This window comes from Lithobates pipiens, unplaced genomic scaffold (assembly GCF_037356315.1).
Source record: "Lithobates pipiens isolate NorthernLeopardFrog02 unplaced genomic scaffold, aLitPip1_a1.2 Scaffold_16, whole genome shotgun sequence".
Taxonomy (NCBI): domain Eukaryota; kingdom Metazoa; phylum Chordata; class Amphibia; order Anura; family Ranidae; genus Lithobates; species Lithobates pipiens.
Genome location: NW_027507748.1, coordinates 45,712,283 through 45,730,249, shown reverse-complemented (window position 1 = coordinate 45,730,249; position 17,967 = coordinate 45,712,283). Strand labels below are relative to the sequence as shown.

The following is a 17,967-nucleotide window of genomic DNA, read 5'->3' as shown; positions in this document are numbered from 1 at the left end:
AGATAAATCTCCGTCCCAGTTTCAGGTCTTTTGCAGACTCCAACAGGTTTTCATCCAGAATGGTCCTGTATTTGGCTGCATCCATCTTCCCCTCAATTTTAACCATCTTCCCTGTCCCTGCTGAAGAAAAGCAGGCCCAAACCATGATGCTGCCACCACCATGTGTGACAGTGGGGATGGTGTGTTGAGGGTGATGAGCTGTGTTGCTTTTATGCCAAACATATCGTTTTGCATTGTGGGCAAAAAGTTTGATTTTGGTTTCATCTGACCAGAGCACCTTCTTCCACATGTTTGGTGTGTCTCCCAGGTGACTTGTGGCAAACTTTAGACGAGACTTTTTATGGATATCTTTGAGAAATGGCTTTCTTCTTGCCACTCTTCCATAAAGGCCAGATTTGTGCAGTGTACGACTGATTGTTGTCCTATGGACAGACTCTCCCACCTCAGCTGTAGTTCTCTGCAGTTCATCCAGAGTGATCATGGGCCTCTTGGCTGCATCTCTGATCAGTCTTCTCCTTGTCTGAACTGAAAGTTTAGAGGGACGGCCAGGTCTTGGTAGATTTGCAGTGGTCTGATACTCCTTCCATTTCAAAATGATCGCTTGCACAGTGCTCCTTGGGATGTTGAAAGCTTGGGAAATCTTTTTGTATCCAAATCCGGCTTTAAACTTCTCCACAACAGTATTACGGACCTGCCTGGTGTGTTCCTTGGTCTTCATGATGCTCTCTGCCCTTTCAACAGAACCCTGAGACTATCACAGAGCAGGTGCATTTATACAGAGACTTGATTACACACAGGTGGATTCTATTTATCACCATCAATCATTTAGGACAACATTGGATCATTCAGAGATCCTCGCTGAACTTCTGGAGTGAGTTTGCTGCACTGAAAGTAAAGGGGCCGAATAATTTTGCACGACCCACTTTTCAGTTTATTTGCTAAAAAAGTTTAAAATTATCCAATAGATTTCGTTCCACTTCACAATTGTGTCCCACTTGTTGGTGATTCTTCACAAAAAATTAAAATTTTATATCTTTATGTTTGAAGCCTGAAATGTGGCAAAAAGTTGAAAAAGTTCAAGGGGGCCGAATACTTTCGCAAGGCACTGTATGTGCTATTTTTTTTTACTACAAATCAGGGAAAAGTAGTGTTAGATGGATTAGAAGATTTCAATACACTAACAATTTGAAGCCCAACTCCAGCTAATACTTTTTAAGCAGTTACAGCAGTTTTTTTCCCCCTCTTGGATAAAGGTTTTACATAAAGCTGATCATTCTTGACGGTTGGAATTTGGTGTGACCGTGTGTAGGCAAGACAGCTTGAGCAAAATCCCATCGGAATTCCGTCGGGAAAACCATCAGAGCTTTTTCCGACCAAAATTTCGATCTCGTGATTGCACACAGGTGGACATTATTTCACTAATTATGTGACTTCTGAAGGTAATTGGTTGCACCAGAGCTTTTTATGGGCTTCATAACAAAGGGGGAGAATACATACACACATGCCAATTATCAGTTTTTTAATTCTGAAAAATAGCTTTAAAATATATTATATATATATATATATATATATATATATATATATATATATATATATATATATATATATATATATATATATATATATATATATATATATATATATATATATATATATAATATTTTTTTTTTTTTTTTCATCATTTTAATTCACCAGCTTAGACTATTGTGTTCTGATCCATCACATATAATTCAGATTAAAAAAAACATTGAACTAAAGGCTGTAATGTAACAAAATAGGTAAACAGCCAAGGGGTGTGAATACTTTTGCAAGGCACTGTAAGCAGCGATATAATAAAATGTTTGCTTTTAGGTTAAATACCGCTTTAAAATGAATAGTGTACGATGTAAGAGAAGCAATCTAAACGTGCTAAACTGTTCTATTAAAAAGAAAAGCGGGATCCTGGGTAATTAGAGTTAATAGGATTCTTTGCAGGATGTTCTGGCGTTTGTGAAACTCCACATAATCCACTTACGGGGGACTGACCGAGTGACTGAGCGGCGCCTTGTTTTCAGGAACAGATGGGCGATTAGTGCGTTGGGGGAAGCCGCAGCGCTGGGTGGCTGATGGCAGTGCGCAGGCGATGGTGGCAGCGTGCCAGGCCCTTAGGTACGAGGCTCCCGCAGCGGACACAAATCACTCCACACACCGCACCCATTTACCTCGCACAAGCCTGGCGCGCGGGGAAACGTCTCTTTAGGTCACCGGAGGACGGGGCCGACCAGGAGTTACTTTTGTCGCGGTAATCCCTTTTCTAGCCGTACAGCGCGGCTCCTCAATCCTTTTAACGCTTCGATCCCCAAGGGTCCCAGTATTGTTGTCTGCAACCCAACTGTCGGTGTGACATTGTTTCGGGGGGCTTTGAGAGGAGCGAATACATAGGAGGGGGACAAAATGACACCACATCGAACAATGTTACAACTGAGCTCCTAGCAAACGGCTAAATATACAGACGGAATACATAAAAAAGGGAGTCTGTTTTACCCGTCAAAGGTTTCCTATTTGTATCCATCCAGTCCTAAGATTTACACAGCTCTGCCATGCAGCACAGCCCTATCTGGCAGGTGAGCCAACCTGATTTTTTTTCTGTATACAAGCAGCTGGTAAAAACAGGTGGCTGAGCCACGGTTTTACTGCCTCCCAAAGCCACCCACTGAAATTCTAACATTACACCCGGATGGGGTTGTACACATGCCGCAGTCATGGCAATTTTAACTACAGCTACAGAGTCTGACAGGCGGCACACCACCACTCAAACTTGTCCACTGAGGTCAATGGGAGCATGCCGCAACAGCAAGCCAAGCTGTCACACTCTCCCATTCAAGTTAATGGGAGCGTGCCACAACCAAATGAAAGCTATCAAATTAGTCCACTGAGGTTAATAGGAGTGCGCTGAAACTCTGAGCCAAGCTGTCCAACTCGCCCATTAAGGTCAGTGAGAGTGTGCCGTAACCGCGAGCCTGAAGCCTCGTACACACGATCGGATTTTCCGCAGACAAAACCTCAGACTTTTGTCCGAAGGTGTGTGTCTGGATTTTGTCTTGCATACAAAACGGCAAGGAATTGTTGGCCAACAAACACGAACGTAGTGATGTACTACGTGGTTTTTCAGCTCTTTAGTGCCACCCTTTGGGCTCCTTCTGCTAATTTTGTGTTAGTAGAAGTTTGGAGAGTGTTGATTTGCGCTTTTCATTTCGTTGCTGAACAGCCATTCATCAACCAGACATGTTGTGGAATCGGAGGAGATAATGTGTTATTTATTATTGGTACAGAAAACGAACAAAACTCTGGATAGCCGCACTCCGGATTGAGTAAAAAGTAAAAAAGCCTTTAATTGTTCAAGTAAAAACACTCCATATTACACCATGAGTAATCTATGAGTAAGCGCTGGTTTTAGCGTGAAACGCGTCCGAAATCTTGTTGTAAATTTTTGTTTCCCTTTGCTGTGATGTTTGGTGTAATATGGAGTGTTTTTACTTGAAGAATTAAAGGCTTTTTTACTTTTTACTCAATCCGGAGTGCGGCTATCCAGAGTTTTGTTCGTTTTGTGTATATTTGGCTTGTGCAATCAGCCTGCACCTGGAACCCCCACCTATCTGGAGAGTCAATTGCCTGTTGGTGGATCAACCTGGAGCGGTGAATTTCTGTTTTCTTTATTTATTATTGGCCTTGGAGTTATTGCTTTGACCCAAGTCCAGTCCAGGAACAGGAGGAGGAGAAGTTCTTGGACCAAAAAGTGATGGCTTTATTAATCAAGACCAATTATGTCATATGCCTTTGCTGCGGGAGCTCCAGGAGAATAACCCGGATGATTTTCAGAAAATTATCTCCAGATGACGGACCCCTGCTTTCACCAAATCTTATCATTGTTGACCCCCTATATTAAGAAGCAGGACACATGCATGAGGCTTTGATTTTATTTTTTGGGCTGAATAACGATTTGATTTGGTATATTTTCTATATGCATGGATGCATAGAATGCACTTTTTGGTTAAGTTCTATTGGCGGATAGCATGTCTAATTGTATTTATTTGTTTTCTTTTTTTTTAATGCACAATAAAAACAATTGTGGAGAATAATACTTGGCTGTGTGTTTTACTTCAAATGGCAGTTTGGGAGTAGGCAGTTACATTTAAAAAAAATACAAAGTAAAATTAACAAGGGACACCAACATAGTTGTATCTTTAATCATAAAAACTACGGGATAATGGTGTTGTGGTAACTTGCCCAAAAAAAATAAATATATATATTATTCTTGACATCGCTAAAAAAAAAAAAAAAAAAAGCCTTTGAAAATTAGTTTGCAATAACTTCATCAGTATCACCACCAGCAAAGCAGCTTCATTATTATATTATATGTGTGTATATGTGTGTATATATATATATATATATATATATATACACACACACACATACACATACATATATACATACATACACACACACACACACACACACTTACACTTTAGGTTTTGTTTATCTTGAACTAATAGAACTACACTATATTTTCAAAAGTATCGGGACGTTTGCCTTTACACGCACATGAATTTTAATGTCATCCCAGTCTTTGTCCATAGGATTCAAAATTGAGTTGTCCCACCCTTTTCAGCTATAACAGCTTCAACTCTTCTGGGAAGGCCGTCCACAAGGTTTAGGAGTGTGTCTATGGGAATGTTTGACCATTCTTCCAGAAGCGTATTTGTCAGGTCAGGCAATGATGTTAGACGAGAAGGCCTGGCTTGCTGTCTCCGTTCTAATTAATCAAAAATATGTTCTATTGGGTTGAGCTCAGGACTCTGCGCAGGCCAGTCCAGTTCCTCCACCCCAAACTCGCTCATCCATGTCTTTATGGACCTTGCTCTGTGCACTGGTGCGCAGCCAAGTTGGAACAGGAAGGGGCCATCTCCAAACTGTTCCCACAAAGTTGGCAGCATGAAATTGTCCCAAATGTCTTGGTATGCTGACGCCTTAAGAGCTCCCTCATCTGGAACCAAGGGGCCAAGCCCAACACCTGAAGGACAACCCCCACACCATAATCCCCCCTCCACCAAATGAATTGGACCAGTGAACAAAGCAAGGTCCATAAACACATGGATGAGCGAGTTTGTGGTGGAGGAACTTGACTAGCATGCACAGAGTCCTGACCGCAACCCGACAGAACACCTTTGGGATGAATTATAATAGAGACTATGAGCCAGGCCTTTTCGTTCAACATCAGTGCCTGACCTCCCAAATGATCTTCTGGAAGAATGGTCAAACATTCCCATAGACACACTCCTAAACCTTGTGGATGGCCTTCCCAGAAGAGTTGAAGCTGTTATAGCGGCAAAGGGTGGGCCAACTCAATATTGAACCCTACGTACTAAGACTGGGATGCCATTAAAATTCATGTGCGTGTAAAGGCAAACGTCCCAATACTTTTGAAAATATAGTGTAGTTCTATTAGTTCAAGATAAACCAAACCTAATCATGTAGAAAATATCCACACCTGGAATCCTTCTTTAAATACATCTACTGAATACCAATCTATTAGCATGGTACAATTTGCCAAGTCAAATCCAAGGCTGGCTTCAGGAAGATCTTGCCAACACACAGGCAAAGGTTCCGTTTTTATTTTTTTTGGGGGGGGGCAAAAAGGAAGTTCTGGAGAAAACATTTCTTCATCACCATATTATTTCAGTTCTATAATATACACAATGTGCGAGGGCCGCACCTTACCTTCACATTATTGGACTTTTCAACGCTGGCTACTTGCTTGACAGACAGCTCCAGGGGCGCTTGGCCATTGTCCTCTTCAAACATCAATCGCAGAGAACCCTGAGCAGAGGAGACAATACAATCAGATGGATTCCGCAAAGTGCCACAAGATAGAATGGGCTGCAGCATAAAGCATATTATATGGAAGTTTTGCAAAGTTTTAGGAATTGTGATATTTAAAGATCACTGCTGGATACCAATTTCTTCTTCTATGGTTTACTCCTAATAAATTTATATACGCATGTATACCCCAAGTAGCCATTTTTTCCCCATTTAAAGTCCCAATAAGAGGAACACTCCTTTTTTTGTTACCTATTTAATAGGGATGCGGGAGAATCCTACTTTGCAGACCCACTGGACACTGGACACCACCCCTTTTCTAACTCCTGGATACCAGAATCCTTAGCCCTTGTACACACGGTCGGATATTCCGATGGAAAATGTCCGATCAGACCATGTTGTCGGATAATCCGACCGTGTGTGGGCTCCATCGGACTCTTTCCGTTGGAATATCCGACCGACAAAGTTTTAGAGCTGGGCTATAAAACTTTCCGACAACATGATCCGATCGGACTTTGTCCGATTGTGTGTAGAGAATTCCAATCGGACAAAGTGCCACGCATGCTCAGATCAAATTCCTAGACCAAAGCTATTGGCTACTAGCCTGAACGTAGTCCCGTCGTAAGGAAATTACGTCATCACGTTATGTACGATCGGATTTTACGACAACTTTGTCCGACCGTGTGTATGTAACACCCGTTTCGGACAAAATCCGTTGTACAAAATCCGACGGATTTTGTTGTCAGAATGTCCGACCGTGTGTACAAGGGCTTAGAAGTCAAAGCATAGGGTCTCTTTCCCACTGATCAATGTATTCATGGAAATGGCGATCAAAAACACGTAGTAGAATACATTTGGCCAAAATCTTTGAAGGAATTAGAATTAAGAATTACTCCGATACCCCTAACTAAAACCTAGTGGAGCCAATTGCCTTCAGAGGTCACCTAATTAGTAAATAGAGTCCACCTGTGTGCAATTTCATCTCAGTATAAATACAGCTGTTCTGTGAAGCCCTCAGGAGGTTTGTTAAAAGAACCTTAGTGAACAAACAACATCATGAAAGCCAAGGAACACACCAGACAGGTCCGGGATAACGTTGTGGAGAAGTTTAAAGTAGGGTTAGGTTATTAAAAATTTTATATATTATATATATATATATATATATATACACATACATACACACACACACACACACATATATACACACATTATATATATATATCTTCCAAGCTTTGAACATCTCACTGTTCAATCCATCATCCGAAAAATGGTTAGAGTATGGCACAACTTCAAACCTACCAAGACATGGCCGTCCACCTAAACTGAGAGGCCGGGCAAGGAGACCATTCATCATTGAAGCAGCCAAAGAGGTCCATGGTAACTCTGGAGGAGCTGCAGAGATCCAGGTGGGAGAATCTGTCCACAGGACAACTATTTAGATACGTTTTCACCATTGACATGTAATGCCGCGTACACACGATCGGAATTCCGGACAGAAAAAGGCAGAAGAGAGCTTTTCATCGGAAAATGTGACCGTGTGTATGCTCCATTGGAATTTAGCTGTCCGAATTTCTGCCAACCAAAAATTGATAGCATGTTCTCAATTTTCCTGACCGAAAAAATTTCTATCGGTAATTCCGATCATGTATGCAATTCCGACACGCCAAAAATCACGCATTCTCAGATTCAACTATGAGACGGAAGCTATTGGCTACTGGCTATTGAACTTCCTTTTTCTAGTCCTGTCGTACGTGTTGTACGTCACCGCGTTATAAATGATCGGAATTTGATGTGACCGTGTGTATGCAAGACAGCTTGAGCCGAATTCCATTGGAATTCCGTCGGGAAAACCATCAGAGCTTTTTCCGACGCGAATTCCAATCGTGTGTACGAGGCATAAGAGATTGGTGAAATGTTGCCACATCCCTGGTATATAGGGAAAAAAGGAAAACCCCCCTTAGTTGGAATTATAAAGGCAACACCACCACTGATACAAGCTAAAAAGAGTTTATTTATACATATAAAATTAGATCACTCAACTCACTTAACATTGCATCATTACAGACAGCAGACATAGCTGCACCAATACGCAGAGCATCCACCCGCAAAAACAATCCCGGCTGCTTCAATGACTCTTCGACATCACTGAAACATGAATGCAGAAGAAGCCTGGAGAAGGAACCCAACAATGGAAAATACACAAATTACAAATCACGCACCACAAAATTTCACAAAGCCATCTTCATAGCAAAAAAAAGAACATTTCTCCAAAACCATTTCAAAAGCCATAAAAACCGCCCGAGTGCTGTTTTCAAACTAGTTGCCCAGACTAGGAACCCCACCTGTTTAGAGCCTCCAGCAAACGAAACACAAGAATTCTGCAGAGTTATTGGATTTTTTTTCATTGACAAAATCGCAAACATTCTGGAAATAATTCAGCAGAATATAGCAAGAAACCCCACTTGGCCAGAGCAAGAAGAAAAAAACAAACAAAAACAAAACAAATACACACAAATATTTTACATCCACCGAGATTTTCTCTGGCCCCAATCACCATCGATACCACCAAAACCATCATCAGAAACCTCTGTGACAGTGCATCGCCAAATGACATTGTTCCCCCAAAACTTCTGAAAGAATGTACTGACATCTTGGCACCCATCATAACATACCTCATAAACCAGTCATTTAAAGAATCGTCCCGACATCCCTCAAGCAAGGCATGATCGAACCTCTCCTAAAGAAGCCTAACCTTGATCCCAAAGACCCAAACTACCGAACACCTGTCACAAGCCTCAATGCTATCTCCAATCCAATCCAATCCTATTATTGAGAAAGCAATAGTCCAACAGTTACAACCTCATCTGGACACTCACAAACTCTTAGCCCTTGTACACACGGTCGGAGATTCCGACGGAATGTGTCCTATCGGACCGTTTTGTCTGATAATCCGACTGTGTGTGGTCTCCATCGGACTGTTTCCGTCGGAGTATCCGTTGGACCAAGTTTTCCAACTTGTCCGTAAAATTTTCCAAAAAAAAAAAAAAAAAAATGCTCCGATCGGACATACTCCGATCATGTGTAGCCTACTCCGACTGACAAAGTTCCACGCATGCTCAGATCAAAATTCCTAGACCAAAGCTATTGGCTACTAGCCTGAACGTAGTCCCATCGTAACGATAACGTCATCACGTTATGTACAATCGGATTTTCCGACAACTTTGTCCGACCATGTGTATGCAACAGTTTCGGACAACATCCGTCGGACAAAATCCAACGGATTTGTTTGTCAGAATGTCCGACCGTGTGTACAAGGGCTCAGACCCACTACAATCTGGTTTCCGCCCTGGCCACGGGACAAACTGCATTTCTTAAAATCTGGGACGACACCATCGAAGCAGCAGATGAAGGAGAATCGTGTGTCTCCTGGATCTCAGTGAAGCCTTCGACACAGTAGACAACAAAACTGCTTACTCGTCTTACAGAAGTAGCCGGAGTTGCAGACTAAGACCTACCCTGGTACGCATCCTTCCTAGAGAACCGATCCCAGAAAGTGAAGCTAGGAGCTTCACGTAAAATTACATGCGGAGTCCCTCAAGGATCACCCCCGTCACCTGTGCTGTTTAACCCTTTCATGACTAAGCCTCTTTTTGGAATTTGGTGTTTACAAGTTAAAATCCATATTTTCTACTAGAAAATTACTTGGAACCCCCAAACATTACATATATATATATATATTTTTTTAACAGAGACTCTAGAGAATAAAACGGCGATTGTTGCAATATTTTATGTCACACGGTATTTGTGCAGCGGTGTTTTAAATGCAACTTTTTGGGAAAAGGGACACTTTCATGAATTAAAAAAAAACAAAACAGTAAAATTATCCAATTTTTTTGTATAATGTGAAAGATAATGTTACGCTGAGTAAATATATACCAAACATGTCACACTTTATAATTGCATGCACTTGTGGATTGACGACAAAGTACGGTACCTAAAAATCTCAATAGGCGATGCTTTAAACATTTTTTACGGTTACCAGGTTAGCGTTACAGAGGAGGTCTAGTGCTAGAATTATTGCTCTCGCTCTGACGATCGCGGCGATACCTCACATGTGTGATTTGAACACCGTTTACATACGCCGGCGCGACTTCCGTATGCGTTTTATTTGCTTTGCGAGCTCGCGGGGACGGCGGGCGCTTTAAAAAAAATTTTTTTTTTTTTATTTATTTTAAAATGACTAAAAATTGTTTAAAAAATAAAAATAAAAAATTTGATCACTTTTATTGCTGTCACAAGGAATGTAAACATCCCTTGTGACAGTAATAGGCGGTGACAGGTACTCTTTATGGAGGGATCGGGGGTCTAAAAGACCCCCCACCCCTCCTTTACACTTCAGTGTATTCAGTTCGCCGAAAACAGCGATTCTGAATACCGGATATTTTTTTTAAACCGGCGCCATTGGCAGCCGAGTAAACGGGAAGTGACGTCATGACGTCGCTTCCGTGTTTACTATGAGGAGACTGGAATCTGGCATCGCAGCAGGAATCGGTGCTCCCGATCGAGCGGGAGCACCGGTAACAGCGGCGGGAGGCGGCGGGAGGGGGGACGTCCCCTCCCGCTCCTCCGGCATAACAGCCGAGCGGCTTTTAGCCGCATCGGTTGTTATGGCTGGATAGCCAATCGCCTGCTGAACAAAACGGTACCGGGATGATGCCTGCAGGTGCGGGCATCATCCCGGTATACCCGCCGGAAGCCGAGTACGCATATCTGCGTACGCTCGGCGGGAAAGGGTTAACATCCATCTCCGTCCACTCCTCGAAATAATCAGCAACCAGGACTTGCTTTATCACTCCTACGCTGATGACATCCAACTCTACCTACATATCACCAACAAAAAAGACCAATATAATGCACTGGAAACCTTCTCTCATTGATCAACAATTGAATGACAGAGAGCTCTCTTAAACTCAATGGAGCCAAAACAGAACTCCTTTTCTTCCAGGCAAACCGAAACAAAAACCTTGGTACGACGTCCACACCACTCACCATCCTCGGACAATCACCCCTAGCATTGAAGCCAAAAGTCTCTGCGTCATCTTTGACTCAGACATGACAATGGATGAACAAATAGGATCAGTAGTCAGCGGATCGCACTACCTTCTTCGCCTATTGCGTAGACTCATTCCCTTCATCTCAGAAAGATATCCACAGCAGTAGTTGGAACAATCATTAATTCCCGACTTGACTACGCAAATTCGCTCTACCTAGGACTTCTTAAATATCAAATGTCATGTCTACAAGTCGCCCAGAACACAGCAGTTAGACTGGTAACTGGAAAAAATAATCCTAGGAATCAATCACCCCATCCCTGAGGACCCTGTATTGGCTAGCCGTGAAGGACCGGGTTACATTCAAGACCCTCTGCCTCATTTACAAATGTACACAAGGAAAAGCCCCGCAATACCTTTGTGACAAAATAAATCACTACACCCAGGTCGCTCCCTCCGGTCAACTAACCAGAACCTCCTCCACATCCCCAAGATCTGTTATAAATCAAAAGGCGAACGAAGATTCGCAGTTCAAGGATCTCGGCTATGGAACGTTCTACCTGCGGACATTCGCTCGGAAGAAAACCATCTGGCCTACGGGAAGAAGCTTAAGACCTATCACTTCTGAAAACTCAGATGGACACTGGCGGCAAAAATGCCTTGAGGCAATTTAGTTCACATATGTAGCGCTATACAAATTACTCATTCATTCATTACAAATACATGTGATGATCAATTAAAAAACATAACAAAAAAAAAAAAACACAACAAAAAACATAAGTACATAGCAACCACATAATTGTTAGATTGAGTTAATACTCTGCAAATTATAGAAAATCTCCAGTACCCGATGCGTTTCCGGTTCAAGCCCTTCATCGGGGTATTGAATAGGAGAATGTATGGTCATCAAATGTGCCCAAAAGTAAGCAGAAGTTGGTTCAAAAGAGTATACTGTACTATGTAAAGAGAGATGACGGTGGAACACTGCAGAAGATGGCATCCTACTGACACTGGCCCTTGGAGTCAACAGGCGGAGTATCTTATGAGAGCCCTCCATGTACTGGTGACTGCGAGGGGCAGTGCCAGTAGGCCTCCATTGACGCCATCTTCTGCAGTGTTCCACCGTCATCTCTCTTTACATAGTACAGTATACTCTTTTGAACCAGCTTCTACTTATGTTTTTTTGTTGTTCTTTTTGCTGTTCTTTGTCATGTTTAATTGATCATCACATGTATGTGCGATCTAATTTTATATGTATAAACACTATCTCGTACCAGTGGTGTTGTTGCCTTTATAATCCCAACTAAAAGGGGGGGGGGGGTCCTTTTTTCCTTTACAGGACAATTATTAGCCGTGCACTTTATGGAAGAACGGCAAGAAGAAAGCCATAAGAAGTTTGCAGTTTGTGAGAAGCCATGTGGGGGACACAGAAAACATGTGGAAGAAGGTGCTCTGGTCAGAGGAGACCAACATTTAACTTTCTGGCCTAAGAGCAAAACGCTGTGTGGTGGAAAAGTAACACTGCATATCACCCTGAACACATCATCCCCACCGTGAAACATGGTGGTGGCAGCATCATGTTGTGGGGATGCTTTTCTTCAGCAGGGACAGGGAAGCTGGTCAGAGTTGATGGGAAGATGGATGGAGCCAAATACAGGGCAATCTTAGAAGAAAAACTGTAAGAGTCAGCAAAAGACTTGAGACTGGGGCGGAGGTTCACCTTCCAGCAGGACAACGACCCAAAATATACAGCCAGAGCTACAACGGAATGGTTTAGATCAGGGATCTCAAACTGGTGGCCCTCCAGCTGTTGCAGAACTACAAGTCCCATGAGGCATTACAAGGCTGACAGTAACAAGCATGACTCCCACAGGCAGAGGCATGATGGGACTTGAAGTTCCGCAACAGCTGGAGGGCCACCAGTTTGAGACCCCTGGTTTAGATCAAAGCATATTCATGTGTTCGAATGGTCCAGTCAAAGCCCAGACCTAAATCCAATTGAGAATCTGTGACAAAGGCTTGAAAATTGCTGTTCACAGACGCTCTCCATCCAATCTGACTGAGCTTCAGCTATTTTGCAGAGAAGAATGGGGAAAAATGTCCCTCTCTAGAAAAGCCAGTAGAGACATCCCCAAAAAAAAAGACTTGCTGCTGTAATTGCAGTGAAAGGAGGTGCTACAAAGTATTGACTCCGGGGGGCGCCATACAAATGCACCCCACACTTTTCACAGATTTGTAACAAAATTTGAAAACCATTTATAATTTTCCTTCCACTTCACAATTATGTGCCACTTTGTGTTGGTCTGTCACAGGGATATGCAATTAGCGGTCCTCCAGCTGTAGCAGAACAACAAGTCCCATGAGGCATAGCAAGACTCTGACAGCCACAAGCATGACACCCAGGGTCAGAGACATGATGGGACTTGTAGTTTTGCAACAGCTGGAGGTCCGCTAATTGCATATCCCTGGTGTATCACATAAAATTCCAATAAAATAAATCTATGTTTTTGATTGTAACATGAGAAAATGTGGAAAATTTCAAGGGGTATGAATACTTTTTCAAGGCACTGTAAAGAAGAGATGATGGCAATTAAACATTGAATGTTTAGTATCACTTTAAATGAAATGTCAGTGATTGGTGTTTACATCTACTTTATCAGGTAAGATTGATGTCCTCCTAAAATCTCGGTGAACCACAAAAGTGCTCTGCATTGCCCCGAGAGCCATCCTCGGGGGTCTTGTATTCATCGCAGTGATCTGAGAGTCTTTGCATATCGCTGGAAGCTTGCTGCCGGGGAGAACTTTGTTGTATTTAAACATCAAGCGCCGTATAATAGACAGACTGCTGTATTCATTACCACACTTTGGATTTTTGTAATCTCCAATTAAGGTTTACAAAGCAGCTGCAGGCTCGGTTCTCTCTTCACTGTACTGACCCCGAACAAGCATGCGGCCAGAGAAAATAGAACTCACAGTCTGCATATTCATGAAGAGCTAGTGGTTTACTAAGAAAAGCAAGGATAAAGAGGACAAAAAAAAAAAAAATACAGATTTGAAGTGTATCCCTGGCTAAAACGTTTTTTTATTTTAACCAATTAAATCAGACATGTTATCGCACATGTTCCTAGAACGCAAAAAAAGTTTCATCCCTTTTCTTTATGTCCTGCTTCTGATCAATTATACCAGCAAGGTGTATTAACAGGACCTTCGGCAACACAATTCAGCTGCAATGTGGTCACCCTGTCCTGTGCACTTGGAATAGAAGCAGCCGTGTCAGTAGACCCGACCTGGCCATATTCACTACAGTGGAAAATCACGCACGGCTCCAAAGGAAGTTCATACAAAGAGCCTACAGCAGCCTTCCTCAACCTTATTACCCTAGAGCCGGGGAATCAAACTCAATTTAATTGTGGGCCTCATCAGTATTATGGTTGCCCTCAAAGGGCCGGTTGTATCTGTAAGACTAGATGTCCAGAGCACCCCCACTCCCCCCTTACATCAGATGTTAAAGCCCCCCCCCCCCAAACCATAAGTAGTCAAAAGCCCCCTCAATCACTTATATCTTCTGTACCCCCTTACCTTGTTCTGCTGCTGGGGAAAAATCTGGGGGTGGAGCTGGGAAGCAGAAAGTGGAGGAGGACCAGAGGAGGGTTGGAATCAGCTGCTGGAGTCTGCTGAATGCTGAGACCATGGGAGAGAAGAGCCTCTCTGCGCCAGATAGGGGGGGGGGGGGGTAGGGTTCCACAGCTGCATGAGAGGTGGGAGGGTCACATGAAATGGTCCGGTAGGCCAAATTTGGCCCGCGGGCCTTCTGTTGGATGCACGTTCCCTAAAGGAATCCCTGCAATAATTTTCAGGTCTCGGAACCCTTAGTAAAACCAGTCCATTAAGGGTCATTAGGAAAAAAGTCCCTTACATTGCCGGTAAGTAGAAAGAAGGCAACCCCTATATTGGAGGTCAGCAGAAAGTATGCAACCCTTAGCATGGTGGTCAGTAAAAAGAATACAACCTCTATATTGGAAGTAGAGAGAGTGGAGGTCATTTGGAAAAAATGCAACCCCAATACTGGAGGTCAGTAGAAAGAATGGAACCCCTATGTTGGAAGCCAGAAAAAAAGATCGCAACCCCTATACTGGAGGTCAGTAAAAAGAATACAGCCCCTATATTGGAAGTAAGTAGAGAGAGTGGAGGTCATTTGGAAAAAATGCAACCCCAATACTGGAGGTCAGTAGAAAGAATGCAACCCCTATGTTGGAAGCCAGAAAAAAAAAAAGAAGATCGCAACCCCTATACTGGAGGTCAGTAAAAAGAATACAGCCCCTATATTGGAAGTCAGTAAGAAGAATACAGCCCCTATATTGGAAGTCAGTAAGAAGAATACAGCCCCTATATTGGAAGTCAGTAAGAAGAATACAGCCCCTATATTGGAAGTCAGTAAGAAGAATACAGCCCCTATATTGGAAGTCAGTAAGAAGAATACAGCCCCTATATTGGAAGTCAGTAAGAAGAATACAGCCCCTATATTGGAAGTCAGTAAGAAGAATACAGCCCCTATATTGGAAGTCAGTAAGAAGAATACAGCCCCTATATTGGAAGTCAGTAAGAAGAATACAGCCCCTATATTGGAGGTCAGTAGAGAGAGTGGCGGTCAGTAGAATATTTGCAACCCTTAGAGTGGAGGTCAGTAGAAAGAATGCAACCCCTATACTAGAGCTGCACGATTCTGGGAAAAATGAGAATCACGATTCTTTTGCTTAGAATGAAGATCACGATTCTCAAAAAACTGTTTTATTTGAAAAATTTACAGGCAGGGTATCGCTGAGTATTGGCAGGAAGGGTATTGGCAGGGTATTGCTAGAGTATTGGCAGGGTATTGCTAGAGTATTGGCAGGGTAGTAGAAAGTATGCAACCCTTAGCGTGGTGGTCAGTGGAAAGAATGCAACCCCTGCAGTAATGGTCAGAACACCACCCTTACAGATAGACAAAAAAAACGAATTGAAGTCATACTGCTGGCTTTGCCAAGTGGCACCTGGAACTATGCTGGCACCATCAGATATCAGGCCAATCAGCCACAGCTCAAGGAACCTCCAACAACCTCTGGAAAACCCCTGGTTGAGAATGGCTGGTCTACAGAATGTGACTAGGGGAAAAAAATGTCTAGAGATACACTTTGGGGTTTGTGCTGTAAAGGAAACGTTCAGTGCCCAGAGCCTCTGTAAAAAAACTTACCCGAAGCCGGTACAGCGATCCATAGACAGCAAATAGAAGATGCGGCTGTATGCGCCGGTGGTTGACACATGCCCCAAATGTAAACTGTGTATACGTCTGTGTGCATGTGGGTGTATTACGCAACCCCTGGCATATTACTGCATACAGTGCCATCTTCTAATAGCCGTCTATGGGTTGCGGTACGCAGTGGGTAAGTCTTCATGGAGGCTCTGGGCACTGTACAGCCTTCTTGCGGCTGTGTGCATGAACCCCTTCAGTGTATGGCAAGCTAAAGAGCTTTTTTTCTTGTTCAGTTTTGGATGGATAAGAACTGCTATCCAAGACTAACAAGGCTTGTTTACACACTATCACACGTGTTCCGTGTGCGGTTCTGCGTGTGACTGACTGTACATGTTTGTCTAATGTATTAGCACAGGGTTTCTAACCTCTGCTCTACTTAACCCTTTCACACCTAAGGGTAGAACAAATCTAAATGCCTAAGCTCAATTTTGCAATTTTGACGTGTGTTAGTAAAACCGTACATATTATCACAACTACGCTGCGCATCCAGGTGAATTATACCGTGTTTTTTCCAGGACAAATTGGGTTTTTATTTTGTAGTGAATAGTTGTGGCTGTCTCCTGATTTTTATTTTTTTTATTATTATTATTATTATTATTATAAAACTAGAAAAAAAAAATATTAAATAATTATTAACAACCCAAAAGAAACTCTCCTGCTCCTGAAGATCGCAACGATACCACATATGTATATGTTGTTTGTACTCGTGGTACAGTCAAGAAGCAATAGTGCGCTTTTTTTTCCCCTTTTCTTTTGTCCTAACTAAACACACACCGACGCTAAAGCTAATTTAAAGCAGAGGTCCACCCTAAAGTGGACCTTCCGCTCATTGGAATCCTCCCCCCCCCCTCCGGCGCCACAATTGGCACCTTTCAGGGGGGAGGGGGGTGCAGGTACCTGTACAGTACAGGTATCTGCACCCACTTCCGGGACAGCTCTCTGCGGAAAGGGGCGTAGATTACGCCCCTTTCTGCAAGTGCCCCGCTGCCTGCTGGGAAACACACAGATCCCAGAGGCAGCAGGTCCATCCTTATTGCGCAGCGCGACTCGCGCATGCGCAGTAGGGAACCGGGAAATGAAGCCGAAAAGGCTCCACTTCCTGATTCCCATACCCAAGATGGCAGCGGCAGCACCCGAGAGACGATCGAGAGATCGGCTTCGGGTGCCAACATCGCGGGCGCGCTGGACAGGTAAGTGTCACTGTTTTAAAAGTCAGCAGCTGCAGTGTTTGTAGCTGCTGGCTTTTAAAAAAAAAAAAAAAAAAACAAAAAAAAAAAAAAAAAAAAAAAAACACGCGGAGTCCCGGCGGACTCCCGCTTTAAAAAAAAAAAAAAAATAGCATAAATCATGTCCAAAATATACGAACTCTGACCTTTGGTCCTTACTTGACCCAAACACTAACCCGGGCACTGACCTAGATCAAACCTTGAAGTAGTTATTTTTCTTTTTTTATTATTCTTTATCTCTTTTATTTTTTTTTTTATTATTATTATTATTATTATTATTATAATAATAATAATAATAATAATATACATTTTTTCCCCTCCCCTCTTTTGGCAAAGAATGAAAAAGAAACAATGCATCTTTCTTCTCCAGTCACAAGAAAGAAATAACCACTGGCGCAGGCTTCACAGTGACTGATCACTGCGGGAGCCAATCTGAGGCTACCACAGCGATCAGGTGACCCGGAATTGGGAGATCCAGGTCCCGATTGTTGGTAGGGGGCTCTCGTGAGATCCCGTTGTCTGTGCTGGGAGAGCAAAAAGGGAG

The 17,967-nt window shown here is 42.9% G+C and overlaps 1 protein-coding gene across 2 annotated transcripts in view; it reads right to left on the bottom strand.

The window, feature by feature from the left end:
• Positions 1-17,967, bottom strand: part of C2CD2 (C2 calcium dependent domain containing 2) — a 171,122-nt gene that overhangs the window by 117,971 nt on the left and 35,184 nt on the right. For both annotated transcript variants that reach the window (XM_077479840.1, XM_077479841.1), the window contains exon 3: positions 5,758-5,856. In XM_077479840.1, the coding sequence (XP_077335966.1) occupies positions 5,758-5,856 (99 nt within the window). The remainder of the gene's footprint in view (positions 1-5,757; positions 5,857-17,967) is intronic.